This window comes from Sus scrofa, chromosome 4, assembly GCF_000003025.6.
Source record: "Sus scrofa isolate TJ Tabasco breed Duroc chromosome 4, Sscrofa11.1, whole genome shotgun sequence".
NCBI classification, from domain to species: domain Eukaryota; kingdom Metazoa; phylum Chordata; class Mammalia; order Artiodactyla; family Suidae; genus Sus; species Sus scrofa.
The window spans coordinates 101011526-101032086 of NC_010446.5; the positions used below are offsets into that span (position 1 = coordinate 101011526).

Consider the following 20561-nt stretch of genomic DNA (forward strand, 5'->3'; position numbering starts at 1 on the left):
CAATATAAGGATAGAAGATTTTTAAAAAAGGATTATTGTGAGATTATATGAAGTCATATGTTTAAAACTTTTGAAAATTATAAAGCACTATAAAATTTAAAGAATCTGGCATACAATTAAAAAATATTCTAAATCCTATGCTGTTATTTCAACAGTCTTCACAGAATCTTCACCAGGAGCAGATTCTATCTCAAGAAACTATAGTTTTTTTGCTGATTCTAAGAAGCATCTCCTCATCAGTTAAAGTTTTATCATGAAATTGAACAATTTAGTTAGAGTTTGAACCTAGCAGTGGTTGGTTCATGTGTTTTGAATCTATAGATTGCTTTGTGTTAGGACATTTAAATAATATCGATTTTTCCAATCCATGAATATGGTACATCTTTTCATTTGTTTGCATCATCTTCAGTTCCTTTCATCAATGTCTTATTTTTTTTCACAATTATAAATATATTTCATTACTTTTGTCTTTTAGCCTTTCTACTAGCTTTATAAGTGGTTGATCTGCTATGTTTATGTATTTTTACCTTTATCGGTGAGATTTTTTTTCCTTTCATAATTTTCATATTTCTAGTTGTCTCCTTTTCTTTCCCACTTAGAGAAGTCCCTTTAACATTTCTTGTAAAGCTGGTTTAGTGGTGCCGAATTCTCTTAGCTTTTGTTTGTCTGTAATACTCTTTATCTCTCTTTTAAATCTGAATGATAACCTTTTTGGGTAGAGTGTTCTTAGTTATAGGTTTTTTCCTTTTGTCACTTTGGATATAGCATGCCACTCCCTTCTGGCCTGCAAAGTTTCTGCTGAAAAGTCAGCTAATAGTTTTATGGGAGTTCCCCCCCCCACTTTTAAGATTCTGTCTTTAATTTTTGTCGTTATAATTATAGTATGTCTTTGGGCTCACTTTGCTTGGGACTCTGTGCTTCATGGACTTGGCGATGTGTTTCCATCCCCAGATTAGGGACGTTTTCACTATTAATATTCAAATAAGTTTTCTGCCCCATTCTCTCTCTTTTCTCCTCCTGAGATCCCTCTAATGCAAATAAGTATGGTTGATGTTGTTCCAGATGTCCTTTAAACTATCCTCATTAAAATTTTTTTTCTTTTTTTCTGTTTAGTTTCAGTGATTTCCGTCACTCTTGTCTTGCATATTGCTGATCTGTTCCTCTGTATCATCTAATTCATTGTTGATTCCTTCTATTCTACTTTTAATTTCTGTTATTCTTCAACTCTGGTTCTTTATATTTTGTAACTCTTTGGTGAAATTCTCATGGTGGTCATCCATCCTTCTCCTGAGCGTGTCGAACAGCTTTATGATCATTACCTTGAACTCTTTATTGGGTAGATTGCTTATCTCCACTTTGTTTAGTTTTTTTTCCTGAAGTTTTGTCTTGTTCCATCACTTGAAACATATTCCCTGCTCCTCATTTTGCCTAATTCTCTGTATTTTTTCCTATGTGTTAAGTAGGTAGGTCATGTTTCCTGATCTTGGTGAAGTGGCCTCATGTGGGAGATGTACCATAGGGCTCAGCAGCACAGTCCCTTCTGGGCACTTGAGCTGTGTGTTATGTGGATGGCTGATAGGTGGGGCTGGTCCTTGACCTGATTAGCTTCAAGGCCATGCCTCATGCAGTGGCTGTGGGCCAGCTGGAGGGTGGAGTAGGATTCCCATTGCAATTGACTGTGTGGCCTAAGGTGCTGTAGGGGGGTGCTGGCCTGCTGGAGGCTGGCCCCCTGAAGTCTTGCACCTCTTGAAGTCAACCAAGAGGGTTCAAATCAACTTCTTCCATACTTGTTAATGTTGATATTTTGACTTCTTCCCACAAATTACAAATGTTCATCATGGAATCTAGAATGGTGAATCCTTTCCAGGAGGTTTTTAAGTTCCTTGCTTTCCTTCCTCAGATCCCCCAGCAGAATCTCTGTCTATGACAGTATAGCCTTACAAATATATTTCTTAAATAATAAAACTAGAAAGTCAAATTTATTTCATGATCTATGGGCTGCAGAATGAATGTTGTATTAACAGCCATAAACAACATTAATCTCATTGTACATCTCCATCAGAGCTCTTGGATGACCAGGTGCATTGTCAATGAACAGTAATATTTTGAAAGGACTTTTTTTTTGTTTTCCAAACAGTAAGTTTCAACAGTGGGATTAAAATATTGTTAACCATGTTCTAAATATGTGCTCTCATCTAGACTTTGTTGTTCCATTTATCAAGCACAAGCAGAGTAGATTTAGCATTATTTTGAAGGGCCCTAGGATTTTAAGAATGGTAAATGAGTATTGGCTTCAATTTAAAGTCACCAGCTGTATTAGTCTAACAAGAGAGTCAGTCTGTCCTTTGAAGATCTGAAGGTAGGCCTTGACATTTTCTCTCTAGCTATAGAAGTCCTAGGTGGTATTTTTTTCCAATATATGGATGTCTTATCTAAATTGAAAATCTATTTTTTAGTGTAGTCACTAAATTATCTTAGCTAGATCTTCTGAATAACTTGCTGCAGCTTCTGCTCAGTACTTGGCTATTTCACTTTGTACTTCTACGTTAAGGAGATGATCTCTTTCTTTAACCATCTCACGTACCAATCTCTGCTAGCTTCAAACTTTTCTTCTGCAGCTTCCTCACATCTCTCAGCCTTCATACAACTGAAGGGGGGTGCTGGACTTGCTCTGGACTAGGCTTTGGTTTAAGGGAATATTGTGGCTAGTTTATTCTTCTATCCAGACCACTAAAACTTTTCCATATCAGCAGTAAAGCTGTTTTACTGTCTTTTTATTTGTATGTTTACTGGAAAAATATTTTAATTTCTTCAGGAACTTTTCCTTTGCACTCATACCTTGGCTAACTATTTGGTGCAGGAGGCATAGCTTTTGGCCTGTCTGCTTTCAACATGCCTTCTTCATTAAGTTTAATTTTTTTTTTTTTTTTTTTTTGGTCTTTTTAGGGCCGCACCCACAGCATATGGAGGTTCCCAGGCTAGGGGTCGAATCAGAGCTGTAGCTGCCAACCATTGCCAGAGCCACAGCAACGCAGGATCCAAGCTGCGTCTGCGACCTATACCATAGCTCATGGCAACGCCGGATCATTAACCCACTGAGTGAGGCCAGGGATCGAAACTGCAACCACCTGGTTCCTAGTTGGATTCATTTCTGCTATGCCACTACAGGAACTCCAAGCTTAATCATTTTTAGCTTTTGGTATAAAGTGAGGGATGCGTGACTCTTCTTGAACATTTAGAGGTCATTGTAGGGTAATTAATTGGGCTAATTTCACTTTTGTTGTGCCTTAGGGAATGGAAAAGTCTGAAGAGAAGGGAAGAGAAGGAAATAGCTGATTGATGGAGTGGTCAGAACACACACATTAATTGATTAAGTTTACTGTCTTAGATGGCTGCAGTTCATGGCACCCCCAAAATAATTACAGTAGTAACATCAACTATCACTGATCACAGATCATTATAACACATAAAACAACAATGAAAAAATTTGAAATATTGCAGGAATTCCCCAAATATGAGACATACACTGAGACATGAAACGAGAATAGCTGTTGGAAAATGGCACCAACACATTGGCTCTATGCAGGATTGCCACAAACTGTCAATTTTTATAAATGCCATAAAGTACAACAAAGCAAAATACAACAAAATGAAGTAGGCCTGTATACAGAATTTTCTGTCTTCTTTCTTTGTTCATTCAGCAGCAATTGGATAAGCAAGAGTGGACATAAACATTTGCAGGTCAAATTGTGACTATTAATGTGCTGGGCTGTTTTTATTAAAATGGCTGTTGTAATTCCACAGAAATCTAAGGAGTCTTGGAGACAAATTCTTGCTTATAAGCACAGTAAAGAAAAAAATGTGAATAGTTGAAAATTTTATGTTGTTGGAAAGCTGGAGTTTTTTCAGAGGAATCGATTAAACACTGAACTTATCACTTCTTCATCAAATATTTTTTAGCATGCATTATTATTATTATCATTTTATGTTGACCATGGAGCCCAAGTTTTGTTTGTGTGGATTGGCATAGATTTGTGTTTGAAGAAACAAATTAAAAGTTGGGAGCAATTAGAAACAAAACTAGGAGTTCCCGTCATGGCTCAGTGGAAACAAATCCGACTAGGAACCATGAGGTTGTGGGTTCGATCCCTGGCCTCACTCAGTGGGTTAAGGATCTGGCCTTGCCGTGAGCTGTGGTGTAGGTTGCAGATGCAGCTTGGATCTTCTGTTGCTGTGGCTCTGGGGTAGGCTGGCAGCATCAGCTCCGATTTGACCCCTAGCCTGGAAACCTCCATATGCCGCTGGTGTGGCCCTAAAAAGATGAAAAAAACTAAATAAAAATGGAAGTTTGGGGCTGTATTTGTTTTATTTTCCCCTTGATATTTAGTAAACATTTGATATTTTTCCCTCTGTTACTTTCCCCTGTTCCAAAGTTGTTGCCCCAGGTGTGTTCTTTGAAGGTGGGAAATGATATGCATTTACCATCTACTGATTTAGGTATTTTTTTCACAGTGCTGGTTTTTGTGTTCATCTGGGATATTCTGTGTATGAGCCTAAGGTTTAGGACCCTTTGAACTCTTGAGTTTAGATGGTTCTTAGTGATGTGTGAAGGAATTTTGAATTGAATATTGTTTACAGGTGAATAGGGTCTATTTTTGTCTGACAGTGTAGACCCTCTGTGACCCAGACAACTATATAGACATAACCTAAATGTTAAAGAACTTATCTTTTGCAAACCCTGGCTTCAGAACAGGTAATGAGACTTCGTGTAAAATTCAGACCTCTTATCATCCATTAGCACAATACATTGCTTACGGTGTTCTAGTGACTTGGTTATTGGGAGTAACCTTTGTTGCTAGCCAACCAATTTTTTTTTTTTAAATTTTAAATTTTTGTTTTTATGTTTTATGGCTGCACCTGTGGCATATGGAAGTTCCTGGGCCAGGAGTTGAATCGAAGCTACAGCTGCAGGCCTACACCAAAGCTTGCAGCAACTGAGCAAGGAAGGCCAAGGATTGAACCCACATCCTCAGAGACAATGTTGGTACTTAACCTGCTGAACCACAATGGGAACTCGCCCAAGGGTTTTTTAAATTCCTTCCTGTGGAGAAGGATGCCATGGGGAAATCTGAAGCTGTTCTCTGGGTTTTCCCCATTTAGTTTTGGGAAGCCGCCATGCTTTTATATAATAACATATAACAATTTAGGTTTTTCCATTTTCATTTTTAACATAATTTTGTGTCTTTTTTCTTTTTAGGTTCTACCTCTAAATTAACGAACAATAGAAATTGTCTCCTCCATTTAAAAGGCATTCTAAACAATTTAGGCTAAAAGAACACTTTGTTTCTTTTGGGTGGGTAGCAAGAAGATTATATATATTTATAAAATTCTTTTCCAGCGTGGGTACTTAAAAGCATGTATTTAAAATTAAGGGCTTTTTGAAAAATGAAGCAGTACTTAACAAAATAGTCTTTAAAAAACTTTAAAAAGGGAGTGTTTACTAAAAGCACAGGAAATTGGTGACAGGCAGAATTTGTCTCTGATAACAGAACAGATAAAGACCATAGAACAGAACAGATAATAGAAGATACAAGATAAGACAATGGAATAACACCTCGGATTGGCCTTTTTTTTGCCGCTAAGCAGTGCACAAATGTATAGCCTATATATTTGTGTAGGCTATAATTTAACTTCTAGCTATGATATATTAAACTCGCACCGTTTTTTCCTTCTTATTTAACTTTTCTACTTCTTACGCAAAATGAAATCAGAATTATTAAGCACTGTGACATTTAGGTATTCCTATGCTTATTAAAATTGGAGGCTTAGAATATTTTAAACACATAAACTGATTGTTAACAGAGTTTGTCAGTAGATTTTGTCTCAGTTACAGGTAGGTAGTTCATTGACTATCTTGAGTATTGCATATACCTTGCTGTGGTCTGTTCTAGGTCATGATTATGTAAAGATGAGCCAATCATGGTCACTGCCTTCAGGGAATTTGACAGAGGTGGGGGAGAGATTGGTGAGCCTTCATTTATAATGTATCTGCCCAGGAAGTAAGGGGAGTTCAGAGGAGAGACATCTAAATCAGACTGGAGGGCCTCTGAGGGCTTCTTAGGGAAAGTAATGCTTTATCTGTGACTTGAAATATAAGTAGGAGTTGGCAAGATAGAGAAGGAGGGAGGGGACATACTTTCCAGGTGGAAGAAGGTGTGTAGAGATGATTATTAAGAAACTGGTCACATCTGATTTATAAGTATATGTGCATTTTTCATATCTTGCATTTCACGTGGAAAAGTAAGTCTTATTTTCATCTTCAAAACTAATAAAATTTAACTTATAAATGAAAATTCTTCTGCCACCTTTAAAAAATACAGCCAAATAAAAGAAAAAAAAAAAAAAAACGCAGTGCATGGTATATGTCAATATTACAAGGCAAGTGTTGATCAATTTTTTTTTTTGCAATAAATCCAGTATTAGAAAATAGGACAAAATTGGAAGTTGTAAAATCAAAGGTTATTCTCAATTCATCAGCTCACTGGGATGAATATCTTTTAAAACAAAATGCTATTAATAATGTTAAAAAAATCCTGATGTCATTATACATTCAGTTTTGGTTTTTATTTGCTTTTTGGGTAATCCCTGTTTTGACACAGAGCTTTATTTTATTTTTTAATTTTTTTTAAAGATAGTTGACTAACAGTGCTGTGTTAATTTCTGCTGTACAGTAAAGTGATTTTTATACATGTATGTTCTTTTTCATATTATAAATTCAGTTTTTTGTTGGTTATATTTTCCTTTTTTTTTATCATTTTCTTTGGTCTTTTTTCTTTTCCAGGGCCACACCCACAGCATATGGAGGTTCCCAGGCTAGGGGTCCAGTCGGAGCTGTAGCTGCCGGCCTACACCACAGCCATAGCAACTCGGAATCCAAGCCGCGTCTGTGACCTAACACCACAGCTCACGGTGACCCTGGATCCTTAACCCACTGAGCGAGGCCAGGGATGGAACCCTCAATGTCATGGTTACTAATTGGGTTCGTTAACCACTGAGCCACGAATAGGATCTCCGGTTATATTTTCTTAAATCAAGGCCTACCTGTTTTGAAAAGTAGTAATATTTTCCTGTGAACCTTATAGTTTAAGCCTTAATCTCTGTGTATCTGGTATCAGTATCTCTTAAGTAGGGAACACATCTTCTACCAGATGATGCCTGTAAGGGGTGTCAAAGTCCTCAGAACACTATTAGGAAAGTAAAATTAGTATCTCCCTCCTTGCATTTTTGTGCCTTTTAAACAAGGCAGATTTTAAGGAGGAAGACAGATGTTTCTCCACTTTGTTTTTATTTAACTGTACTACTTGGGATTTGAAGCTTCTGCACTTCTTCTGTTTGTTTGGATTTTTTTCATGGCTTGATCCCAAAAATTGGTATAAAAAAATTTAGTGAAAGCTTTGTTGTTTGAAATTGCAGGGTGCTGCAAGACTTACTGCAAATCCCTGATGTCTCCCCGTCTGCCCTCAATTCTCCTATTTTTGGTAATAATGTAGGCAGTCATTTTAGAAAACTTTGCTTTGTTCATTTTATTGAGCCTCTTCCAGACACCATGTGCCTGAAGCAGCAGCAGCCAGCCAGAGCCAAGGTCCTAGGGCATAAACTCAGACTTCATGTTTCTCAAATGCTGCTACTTGAAATTTGCATAAATGTTGAAAAGAAAATTAAAAGGGCTCTCTATACCTCCTTTTCACATATTTTAGGAAACCCAGCCATTCAAGGCATTAAAATTTCTTTTGAGTCATCAGTGGATATAAAAGCATAAACAGATAGCGATAGCATCCTGCAGACGGAGGGAGCAGGATATGAAAAAAATCATGTGAGATAGCACACAGAGGCTTATTTGAAGAGGCTACAAAGCAACAAGTAATGCCAATTTAAAATGATTACATGTTAATGCAACAAGTGAAACACATTTGAAGGCTGCTCAGATTACACTGGCTGGGGTACAGACTTAATTACTCATGTTAGAGATTCCTAAAACAAAGGGAGGCTTTTAAACCAGTGATATGTAGCTGGCATGATACTGAAAAGCCCTTGAAAACCTAGGTAAATGTCTAGAGGAAATTTTAAGGACAATTCTATTAAATCTGGGTACCTTGGGCCTGTCCCTAAATGGGTAAATTCCTGAGGCACTGGAACTGGTTAAAATCAGTGACAGTTTATTCTGTTGTTTGCAGTGTTTATATACAAATAAGGCTGATAGGACCTTGTCTGGACTGAGATATAATTAGTGCTAAACAGCAGAGGTTCATGTTGTATTTTTTTTTTTTTTTAACGGCCGCACCTGCAGCCTATTGAAGTGCCTGGGCCAGGGATTGAATCTGAGCCGCAGCTGTGACCTATGCTGCAGCTGTGGCAACACTGAATTTTTTAACCCACAGTGCCTGGCTGGAGGATTGAACCCGCACCTCCCCCCAACCCCATAGTGACCTGAGCTGCTGCAGTCAGATTCTTAACTCACTGCTCCACAGCAGGAACTCTGTGTTGTACTTCTTAAAGGTTCTTTTTGGAGTGATTCTGAGATTGGTATTAAGAGGGTCTGCTAAAGGTATACAATAAATGCAATTTTTATTTTATTCCTGTTTATCTTGGAGTCATTTGGGTAGATTATACTCTCTCTCTACTCCTAACTTCCCTAGATTGTGTGGACCATAAGGATAGGAATTGTTTTATTCCTGCTTTATTTCCATGCAATACTTTGTGGAGGGCCATGCTCACAGTAGTTGTTTAATGAATATTAAAAGCACCTTTTGAAAATTGAATATTATTTTGCTCTTATATAGTGTTGCTTTACCTTTAGTGAATCACTTCTTATACTTGCAGTGCTATACTTTTTTTTTTTTTTTTTGAGCAGTGACTCTTGTAGTATTTTTAGCGCAGTATATCTTGTATTAGTCCTTTATTGATGACGACTGGGAAGAATTTATTCCATTTATTGATATCACATTCCAAATTGCTTAGGACTCTTCTACTTTTACAGATTTCTCAGTTTGTTTAAACTGGGCTTTGATTGATATAACAAGTTCTTTTAAAGCCACCATTTATCATGCAGTCAATTACGAAAGATTTAAGTACCTGCTATGTGAACAATCCTTTTTTGAGCTCTTACTATGTATTAGGCCTTGTCCTAGACTCTTTAAATGTATTAATTTAGTTAATTCTTACCAGGGCTCTGAGAAAAATTATTTTATGAAGAAACAAAAGCACAAAGAAGATACAGAGATAGAGAGCAAATGGAGCTAGAATTCCAACCAAGATTCTGATTTCAGTATCTGTGTTTTCAATCGTTAAACTATATTGCCTCAATATACAGAGAAGAAATGGTTTCTATCCCCTAGGAACTTAAAAGTGTAAAAGCAGAGAGAGTTAGAAGACAGTATAGAATTAAATGCTAAATTGTGAGTTAAGAGTGTTAGAGGAGTGGGGGGTTGGTCGGTGAGGACAGAACTGTCCAGAGGAAGCTTTGTGGGCCAGGCAGGAGGCGAGCTGGGCCTTGGAGGAAAGGGCAGAATTTAGATAGTAAGGAGGAAGTAGCCATCAGAGGAAGGTGAGATACTAGTGGAGGCAAGGAACTGAGTTCAGGGTGATCTGTTCAAGCAAGAGGCTGCATTCAGTGGTGGGAGGTAATGCTGGGCACATAACGCAGGATGTGATCTTGAAAGCAAGGGTAGACTGGAAGAAGTAAGAAATTACTTGTTCCTGGAAGAAAAAGTGCCAGACTTGGCATGGTATCTACCGAAAGTCCTGCATAGACCTTTCAGCTGGTTTTTCTGAAGCCACGTTGAGAATAAATTCTGAGAACTGAGTAAGAACTGAAAGCTACTGTAGATTAGCGAGTAGTGGAGTGACACATTGCAAGTGGTACTTTGGGAGGTTAAATGTAATTAGTATAAATATCTTTACCATTTGGAGGGAGCTGGGAAAGTGGGTGGCTTCAGCCAACTAAAATGGGGTGACTTGCATAAGCTTAGAAGAAAGGGCAAAAAAAGCCTTTACCCAGTGGTACATAGAACATACTTGACTTTTTTCAAACGCAAATCGGTGTTGTTTTCCTTCCCTAGAGCAGCCTGGTAGTTTATACTCACCCTTGGAGTAGAATCCATAATCTAACCCCTGGCTGCCTTGCTTGCCTTTCTCCTCTTACACTCCCGTTGATTACTAATTTATAGCCATACAAACCTGGAATACCATCATTCCATCTCTAGAACTTTACACTTGCTGTTTCCTCTCTCTGGAGTCACTCTTCCCCCTATCTTCAGGATTCTTATTCGTTTAAGTCTTAGCTCTAAGGAAGCCACCTAAGGGAAGCCTTTCCTAGTCACTCTATCTAAAGTAGATCCCTACACCTCTGGCCTTCCTGATTACCTTGTAACCATCCCATAATAGAATCTGTTACTTAACCACCGTCTGAGACCATTTTATTTGCTTATTCACTTATTATCTGTTTTTCCCTAATAGAAATAAGGTGCATGAGGACAAGTACTTTATTTTGTTAACCGTAGTTGCCCTGACATCAGGGCTTGCACCTCACATAGTGGATGCTCTAATAAGTGTGTTTTCTGAATATTGGAAGACTCGTCTCCAAATACACGGTACAGAAAATGTGTGAAAATTAGAAACTAGCTTCTAGATATTGTGTCACATTGCCAAGTGATGGAGTGATGAAATTGGAATCCATTGCTTCTTTTTGTTTTTGCCCTTTTGGGGGGCAGAGGGCACATACTTAAGATGAAAATTTGGGAAAAAGTCACTCCTTTTCTAAGTGACCAGTTTTTGAGACTATTAAAACAGGAGTTGAAGCATCAGTTCTCTAGCTGTGGTATGACTGAGCATTTCATTTTTTTGCTCTACAAATATAAAGCTGCCTTTAATTTTATTGTTAAATTTAAGTGTTTTACATTTGGAAAAAGTAAATTGATTTTTGAAATGTGGTTTTTTTCCATTCTTTCATTGTCATGGTTTTGAGTTATCAAAGTTTTTAACTTTTCTTTTTTACAACAAATAATTACAGTATTCATTTAGAAATAGCTCCTGAGGAAAGTTGTGAGCCTCAAATTTTACTTTTGTTGTTGTTTTTTCAGACAATATATTGTCATCTAGATCATCCAAGACCTCTAGTGGATCACACCGTCTTAAGGGATGCCTTAAAGTGAACCGTCATGCCCTAGTGCAGCTGTTGTCTCAGAGTGTGGCTTCTCAGATTGGCAGCATCAGCATCACCTGGGAACTTGTTAGGAATGCAGAGTCCCAGACCCCCTTTCGACTGACTCAGTCAGAAACTGTGGGGGTGGAGTTTAACAGGCCCTCCAGATGATTCTGATACACACTCAAATTTAAGAACCATGGCTTAGTAAATGTTAAAGGTTCAAGGTAGCATGATCCTGAAGATCAGCCAAATGGCATTAATTATTAGCCCTCTAAGCCCACCTTCTTTTTGGTCGCTGAATTTGATTGGTTCACTAAGGCTCGGCTGTAAAGTTATTTTCTAGATTGATTGCCACATATTGACTTTAGGTTGTTTGTATTTCTCTGAACCTGTCACTGTAATGATCTGCCAGGACACTTAGTAGGAACAGACTGTGATTTTTCTTGCACCCATGTCTTTCTGAGTCATGGGTGTCTGGCTCCTTAAGCCCTTTTGGATAGATTTCTCTAGGTACCAGGCATGCCATTCATACGTTTTTAACGAGGGAGTTGTCACTGTTGGCTCACCGGGGATCCTTCAGGAAGAGTTAGTTCACCCCAGTTAGTTTTACAGGTTGGGAAATTGAGCCCCCATGAGGTTGTGCTTTTCTAGCAGTAGCACAGCTACTTTACCACAAAGGCAGGGTTTCAGGGCTCCTGCCTCTCTCCACTGCATCAGGATTCCTGCAGGGGGAGGACAGAGCTGTAGCTTGCTTTGTGCCTGCAGGACATTCCTTTCCTACTGAGAGGTTTTCTTTTTTTATTTAAAGAAAAAAGCAAATAGAAAAAAAGTCAGGAAGTTCTCATTGAAACTAATAAAAGTGTCTAAAGAGAATAAAAAAATCAGTTTGAGAACTTTGGTATGGAGGAAATAACCTGACATTAACTGTTTTAATTATAGTTGTTGCATGGGGCTTATCAGTGTGGGAAGAGGGAGCATTTGAGCCCTACAGGGAAGTGGGATACGGACAACAAGATGACCCTCTTCCTGAATATGCCTGTTTGGGCTGCAATCTAGTGACTGCTTGTGTGATCCCAACAGCTGTGATGGAGACGGGGCTGGCCTCAATAAGAGACCTGGGTCCCAGGCCCAACACTGTCACAACTAGTGCTGAGTTGGAGTGCCCCATGAGGTCTCTTAACCTCCTTGGCCTTCAATTTTGAATACATGTGTATAATAATACATGTTCTGCTCATCTTGAGAAGAGAAATGTCAGAAGGTGGGAAGCAGTGTATTAGAGTAGTTAAGAGCACTGGTATCTCATGAGATCCAGACTCCCTAGGTTCAAATTCTGGCTTTTTAAAATTTTATTTTATTTTTTGAATTTATTTATTTATTATTTTTTTTAAGGCTATAACCTGTGGCATGCAGAAGTTCTCAGGCCAGAGACCGAACCTGAGCCACAGCAGTGACAAGGCTGAATCCTTAATCGCTAGGCTACCAGGGGAACTCTAAATTATGTCTCTTTAACTCACTGTTGTGACAATAGACAGGCTACTTGTCCTTTCTGTGGAATGAGTTTAATGAAATTAAATACTTCATAGGGTAGATGGGAAGACTGAATTAAGCTACGTAAAGTGCTTATAACAATACCTGGTATTTAGTAACTGTGTGTTAGTTGCTATTGTTATTACTATTTAAAAAATACTATTTAAGAGATGAGATTTTTATAAACATGTTCTCAGAGGGTTTCATCACTTGATAACAGTACTGCGGAAATAGAGGGTTCTTATGCAGTAACTGTTAATGGAGGAGTTGTTCTAACATCCAGCTTGTGCCTGGGCCCTACTGTGAGAAGAAGCAGGTTTTGATGCCCCAGAAGGGCAGGCCTAGAACCTCTGATATTGCACAGTTTATTCACTGAGTGATATGGCTAGAGGAAACTCAGAGGTGGATACTTCTCAATTCTGCTTTCAGGTGATTTATACATGAACCATCCTAGGAGATAAAGATCTTGACAATCTCTCAGAAAAAGTTCATGGACTTCAATTTTGATTTTTATTGTTTATAAGGTTTCTTTCTGTCTTGCCTTTTAAATTGCTATTAGGATTCTTGATGAACATTTTGGTAATGAAAATTCTAACTCTAAAACTAAACCATCAAGGTATTGTAATTATCTACCTAATGAGTGGCAGACTTTGGGTAGCTTTCCTCCTTTTTCTTGCTGAAATCAGTGAAAGTTTCTACTATTGCTCAGAAACTACTTATTTCTGAGTAGTTTAGTTTTTTTTGGAGGGATTAGGATGGTGAAGTGCCTTTTTATTAAAGGGACTGAAGAATTCTCAAGAATTTGAGAATTATTGTTTTTATTTATATATGTATACACACACATTTTCTTTACCCTCCTCCCCTATAATCCCTCTTCATGGTCTATTCTTCATTTTTGTGTGAGCCTCTTCACGTTAGAGATTATATTTTATTTTCTCTATGTATGCTATTTCCCCTTTTCCCTCTGGATCCTTTATATAGTGCCTGGTACACATGAGGCCCTCAAATACAGTTTGTTGAATGAATATTGTTGATGTCTAATTACTTCTTAAAGTGGCTTGTTCTGAAACTTCACCAGAAGGCTTAAGTAATTCGTTAATATCATGGTGACCTAGTATCTACCCAGGTCTTCCTCAGTATTCCGATGATAAATCCTTACCTTGCTTATCTGAAGTATCCAAGTCCCAAGATGCTTATGGCATGTCATGGATGATAGAGCTTTAGTATTCCTGGTATTATTATAAAATAGAGATGTAACAGCCAAGGAGAGAGAGGCACAGGGAATTAAGAGTATCACTCAGGGTTATAGAACAGTTATTGTGGGAAGAGACTCTTAGGGTGAGCCTCTGTAATTCTGTGACCCCAGAAACCAAAAGACAAAAAGATGATTAAAATTCTAATGGGAAGCCTAGATCAGGTTGGATATGACCTGGATTGGGTAACGTTTCTTTGATGTCTGAGGGTTATGAATAGTGACTTATTTCCAATGTGTATTTGTTTTTTATTTTTAGCACTGCAATGTCGGGACAACTATGAGCCCTGTGTAAATGAAGGAATATGTATTGCCTACCACAATGGCACAGGATACTGCAAGTAAGTTTTTCTCTGTTTTTTTTTTTTTTTTTTTTTTCCTCTGCTTTATTTATTTTGTTTTTTTTCTCAGTAGAATGTTAGACAAGATTTGGTCCTACTATTCTGTTTTTAATATTTCTGTGAATTGGTACTAGTTCTCTAACTTTCCTGATATTTTCGTGGGGGATGAGGGTGAAAGGATGTGGATGTCAGATAAATGGTTAATATGAACTTACTGTCTTATTATTTTTTTCATGATATTGTCTTATTATCTTTTCCATCGTGAAAAAGACTTTCAGTGAATAGCTAGTTAAATAGAGTACATTCTACATTTTTCAACCTAAGACAAAGCCTTAGAATTAACTTCTCAGAGTTCCTGTCGTGGTGCAGTGGAAACGAATCCAGCGAGGAACCACAAGGCTGTGGGTTCAATCCCTGGCGTCGCTCAGGGGGTTAAGGATCTGGCGTTGCTGTGGCTGTGGTGTAGGCTGGCAGCTGTAGCTCCGATTTGACCCCTAGCCCGGGAACCTCCATATGCCGAGGGTGTGGCCCTAAAAAGCAAAAAAAAAAAAAAAAAGAATGAATTTCTCAATGGTTAGGTTTTTTTTTTTTTTTGGCGACCTACACCACAGTTCACGGCAACACTGGATCCTTAACCCCCACTGAGCAAAGCAAGGCCAGGGATCAAACCCCATGTCCTCATGGATGCTAGTCATGTTCCTTAACTGCTAAGCCATAATGGGAACTCCTGATCTTGTTTTTAAGTCCAAGCAAATAGATGTTAACTTTAATTCTTCCTGCTATAAGTAAATATTATAGCTCTGTGAGATTTTTTTTCTAGCTTAAAAAAATCCAACTTTGAAAGCGAAACTTTGAGAAAAGATGTACCCGTGCCTGTAGGGAGGGGGGTCGGAGCAGGGGCTATGGGTAAATGTCATTATATAGGTTTAAAAGAACAAGGATAAGAAACAGGACTAGGGAGTGGAGTCTAGTTCTCAGGAGCATTTCTTTTCTTTCTCATCAGCCATCTAGTCTAGCCATACTTTTTGTTTGAGGAAGCCTGTGAGGTAATTTCAGAAATAGCTTCTCTGAGTTTCCTATGAACAGTTTTTTTCCTTTCTACCTCAGTTGAAAATTGTTGGGAACACGTATCCCTTCTATTTCTATCATGGAAAATAAGATTTGATAATATGTAATTTATCTTCTTTAACGCTTTTATGGGGTGTATATGTTCTTTGCTCTGGTAGAGGTATTTGCTTGATAAGCAGTTTAAGGGAGTTTATCCAACATGTTTTTGTTTCTTTTCTGGATATTTAATTAAATACCATAAATATAATAATGATATTTGTTCCAATCAGGTCTATTTGGACACCAGGGTCTAAGTTCTTTAAGTGATAGACAAGAATTTTTCCACATTAGAAAAAATTTTGATCACCAAAGTGAAAATATTTTAAGCTGTAATGATAGTAAGGCTTAATGTTGTTTGGATTGGAATAAAGATAACCTCGGAAATGAAAATTTTTATGTAACTGATTATGGGTTGCTCACTTAGTTTTTCTACCTGGGAAAAAATCCAACCAAAAACATGTGATGTAGTCTCCTCTAAGAATGGAAACACAACTGGAGATAATAAAGAAAGGAACTTAATACCTTAGAATTGGCCACTGAAATCTTGTTTAGTCTCTTTTTGGCATCTGGTGTCTTAGTTACTTTCTATTATTTAACTTTCTTGTGGTAGTTAACCCATTATATTCTGTTCATTTCTTGATTGACGAACAAGTGTTTGTTTCTCCCACTAGAGTGCGAGGTCCTAGTCTTAAGCATTTGCGTATAGTCAGTGTCTAGTATGGTGCCTGGTTTGTAGCTAGTGCTCAACAGCATGTTTCTTGAACCAAAAGATGCTCAATAGACATCATCATTCACATGTTTCTAAATCTATTTGTCTTAAGTAAGTGGAAACTGGTCCTCTCCTTTGAGAGTTTTATTTTCTTCATGTAGCATTCAGGATGGTAGTACAGCAAGAGAAGTACTTTAGTTCTATTTAGAGATAATTTAACTTGGTGACTTATATAGGGAGAATTTCAAATATGCTCTAAGTGTTGACCTACGTATTTGTGGTCTGACATGGGGAGAGAGGATTCTAGAGGAGCACTTAGCAGGAACAGACACTAAGGGTTATTTGGGGGAGAAAACAGATTTGTGAGCTGCTAGTCTCAAACGCTCCAACCAAAGTGAAAGCGACAAAGTTGCTGCCAGCTTTTGGAAGAAGCAATGCTTTGGAACAGGACCTTACCCTGTGATTGACAAAAATGGAGCTGCCTAAATTCTGCCTCTGGATACCTGTTAATTATTGGTGGGTGAGTTGCTTTTGGATATAGTTATGGATATAGTCTTGGATACCCCCCACATGTCCTCTGGAAACAAGCTCCAGGAGAAAGGGAGAGTAAGGGAAAGATGGGTGAGGCCATCCTTTTGGGAGACCAATATGAACAACAAAACTTATAAAAAGAGAATGTTTTTCTACTTCAGTAAAAGTAATACTAGCATCTTCAGGAGTAGCGGTGTCAAGCTAAATTGGCACAGGAAAAGCAAGAACAATGTCAGGGAAGTCAAGTCAGTCATCCTACAATGTCATGCCAAACTCCACAGAATATTAAGTAAAATTTAAGCAAATATAACGTTAACTTAGCAGAGCTTTAGTATATCTTTACCAACTTTGCTTTTTTCCCCTGGGAAAGAAGGTATTTCAGCTTGTTTAGTAAATAGTATTTTCTCAAAATGGCAAATGAATATTAGGACACTTGGAAGGTTTATAAAAATTACATCAGACATGCAGGACATGTGATTATCTTTTTTTTTTTTGACATTGTTTAGTGGATTAAGCAAACTAAAGCCACATTTCTTACACTGGGGTGGGTGGGAGTTAAGGGAAAATGTTTTAAAGTAGAAGGTATCTGATTATCTGTTTAAAGAGTATAATGTTACTGATTCAGCTAAAATGTAATGGTTGTTTATAGAAATTATAGAAATCCTTGATAAGATCACATTGACAGATGAGGATAAGTCCCTTTAAAAGTTAGGTGTTTTTTGTTTTGTTTTGTTTTGTTTTTTAACACAGCTTAACTGCTCTTTCTCACTGTTGGGAGCCTAACAAGTACTCTATCAGTCTGTGATTAGATTGGGATGCCAAACAAGAACCTGTGTAATCTTGCATGAAACTCAGTTATTGCTCCTAAATAGTTGTTGTCAGTTTTTAATAAAGCTCTCTCACTACAGAGAGGTAAGACATTTCATACTCTCTCTTATCCTACTGGGAGGTGTAAATATGTAATTAAATTTGGCTGTCATTAATCATTCTCAAGTTGTTTGTCCCAGGCTTTCTAATATAAACCCTTCCAAATCCCACTTTGATTAAAAATCATGGTCAACCCAAGTTCACTGGAATGTTGGGGGTGGGTGAGGTTATGATTTGTAAAATTCACAAAATGTGCATTTTTAAGGACACATTTATCATAGTTATTTAAAGTCTTCCTCTGCCAATTCTTAACATCTGGATTATCTTTGCTTAACATCTGGGTTGTCTTTGGATGTGATGTTTCCATGAACAGCTCTTTCTCCTGACTGTATGTACAATTTCTCTTAATTTCACGCTTATGGTCATTTTATTATTTATTGGACATGGTAAATGGTGCATTTTAAAGTTTATCTTCTACTAAAGAATGTTACTGGAAGGGCACCTTGATAGTGGCTTCGATTTAGGCTCTGCTATGGTGGGTCCATTTTGCTCTTAGTCTGATGCTATGTCTTAGTCCAGGGCTATGGTCCTAACTCCCAAGGTATGACCCTCGGTGGGTTCTGTGGAAAGCGTGAGGTGTTTACCACTTACTGGAGTGTATTCCAAGCCCCTCTAATTTGGTACGACTTGAATTCAAACCTCTGACTCCCTAGAACCATGCTCAGCTTTTCAGCTTTCCAGCTCCTGCTCTCCCTTGTGTTCCTAATTATTATCTTGTTGTGGAGTTGTGTCACGTATTTCAGGGCTATCCTCTCTGTAGTTCTGTCTTTTCCAGGATTTCTCCTCCTACAATTCCAGCTGTGTTGACAGTTCCAGATACCTTTAACTCCTTAGCTCAGTAAGACTTCCATTCTCTAGTTTCATTCTATTCTTCATGTGCTTCATGAACTGGGGAATACCTTCAGGGAAAAAGTATATACATGTAGTTTTCATGTACATAGTTTGTTTCTCCTTTGAGGCTCATCTACCTTCTAGTTTCTGCCTGCTTTGAATGTTCTCTGGTACCTTTAATATCTTGTTCAGAGTTTATAATTAGTACAAGCAAGAGAGTCTGATATAAGTTGCTCTGCCTTTTTTTTTTCTGAGCATATTCTTTTTTTAATTTTTTTTTTTTTTTTTTTACTATTTTATTTTATTTTGTTTTTTGTCTTTTTAGGGCTGCACCTGTGCCATATGTAGGTTCCCATGTTAGGGGTCGAATCAGAGCTGTAGCTGCTGGCTTACACCACAGCCACAGAAACGAGGGATCCGAGCCACATCTGCAACCTATATCATAGCTCATGGCAATGCCAGATCCTTAACCCACGGAGCAAGGCCAGGAATAGAACCTCCATCCTCATGGATGCTAGTCAGATTCGTTTCTGCTAAGCCATGATGGCAACTCCTGTTCTTTTTTTAAATTTATATTTTTTATTGAAGTATAGTTGATTTACAATGTTGTTTGTTTCCAGTGTACAGCAAAGTAATTCATTTGTATATATGTGTGTGTGTGTGTGTGTGTGTGTATCCTTTTCATATTCTTTTCCATTATGAGTTATTATAGGATATTTCTGGTTCCCTGTGCTATTCAGTAGGACCTTGTTTATCTAGTCTATGCATAATTGTTTGCATCTGCTAACCCTGAACTCCCAACCCATCCCTCCCCCCACCAGGGAATTGAACTGGCAATGCCACAGAGACAAGCTGGATCATAACCCACTGCACCACAGTGGCAATTCCTATTTGTAGACTTTTTAATGACAGCTCTTCTGACAGGTGTAAGGTGATAACTCTTTGTAGTTTTGATTTGCATTTTTCTAATCATTAGCAATGTTGAATATCTTTTCATGTGCCTGTAACTCTGCCATTATTTTTAATGGTAAAAATGATAGTTTTAAAGGAGTCTTTCAATGTTTTTTAATACCACTTAGGAAGTAACTGGCCTAATAATTGTTAAACAGTAGTAAAGTCACCCTGAGTTACTTAGACTCCTGTGGATTTGAGAATCTCTACTTTTTGCCAAAGTATCTAACTAGAAACTACATTTTAAAGCAAATTATTATAAATAGAAAATATTATAAAATGTAACTTTATGTCATATTTTACCTAAAACTTACCTGTTAGCTCAAAGAAACATTAAAGCTTTAATAACTAAAAATTTTCCTTGCCAGGAGTATGGAGTAGTATTAGTGGTCTACGCCTCCAAAAGCCATCCAAGAAAAATGAAGCCTTTGCCTTCTTTGTTGTCTTGGTAGGTTTTTGTATAGTCAGGAAAAAAAAGAGATACTCATAATCTTCCAGAGCCCAGCTTATGGTAGAGGATGCATTATCTATGTTTGTGTTGTGGTGGTACTGCCTAAGAAAGGCGTTTTCAAGTCATGGCTAACTCATCGTTTTCCTGTCTCTCCCCTTGTTAGTGCATTCAGGGCTGTTCAGGGGTAGTGTCAAAGGTGTGTACTGGTAAAAACATCAACTATTAGATCACTTTCTCTTTTTCTGCTGAGACTGGTTCTGGCAGCATGGTTCCTTCAATCAAGATAAATAATATTTTAAGAAAATAGCTTAAAAGTCAATATTAATGCAAAAATTATGTTTAAAAATATCCAAGTTTAAAAAGAGAAAGAGAAGATCAGTATTGCTGAATTTTTTTCTTTTGCCTCAGGCTCCCATGCAATTCAGTCTGGCACTGGTGAATGGATTAAGACATCTGGAAGAGCCCTGCCTGGTGACATGGAGAGGATAGGTTTTATGCCAGACAGACTTGAATTTCATTGTAATTGGATCTTTGGCAAGATAAATAATATTATACTAGCTGACATTTATTGAGTACTTCCTACGTACCAGGCTCTGTGCTCAATTAAGTTTTTTACATGCATTATTTTAGTCCTCATGTAGATTGTCTCCATATCCCTGTTTTACCAATGAGTCTGTGGATGCTCAGAGAACATAAATAATTTGCCCAGGATCATATCAGTCTTAAACATC

General features: G+C 37.7%; 1 protein-coding gene across 3 annotated transcripts in view; it reads left to right on the forward strand.

Moving 5' to 3' along the window:
- NOTCH2 (notch 2) overlaps positions 1 to 20561 on the forward strand; it is a 200827-nt gene that overhangs the window by 60004 nt on the left and 120262 nt on the right. For all 3 annotated transcript variants that reach the window (XM_021090691.1, XM_021090690.1, XM_021090689.1), the window contains exon 2: positions 14242 to 14323. Coding sequence is in view for 2 of the 3 variants with exons in the window: in XM_021090690.1 (XP_020946349.1) it covers positions 14242 to 14323 (82 nt within the window). In the remaining variant the exon portion in view is untranslated. The remainder of the gene's footprint in view (positions 1 to 14241; positions 14324 to 20561) is intronic.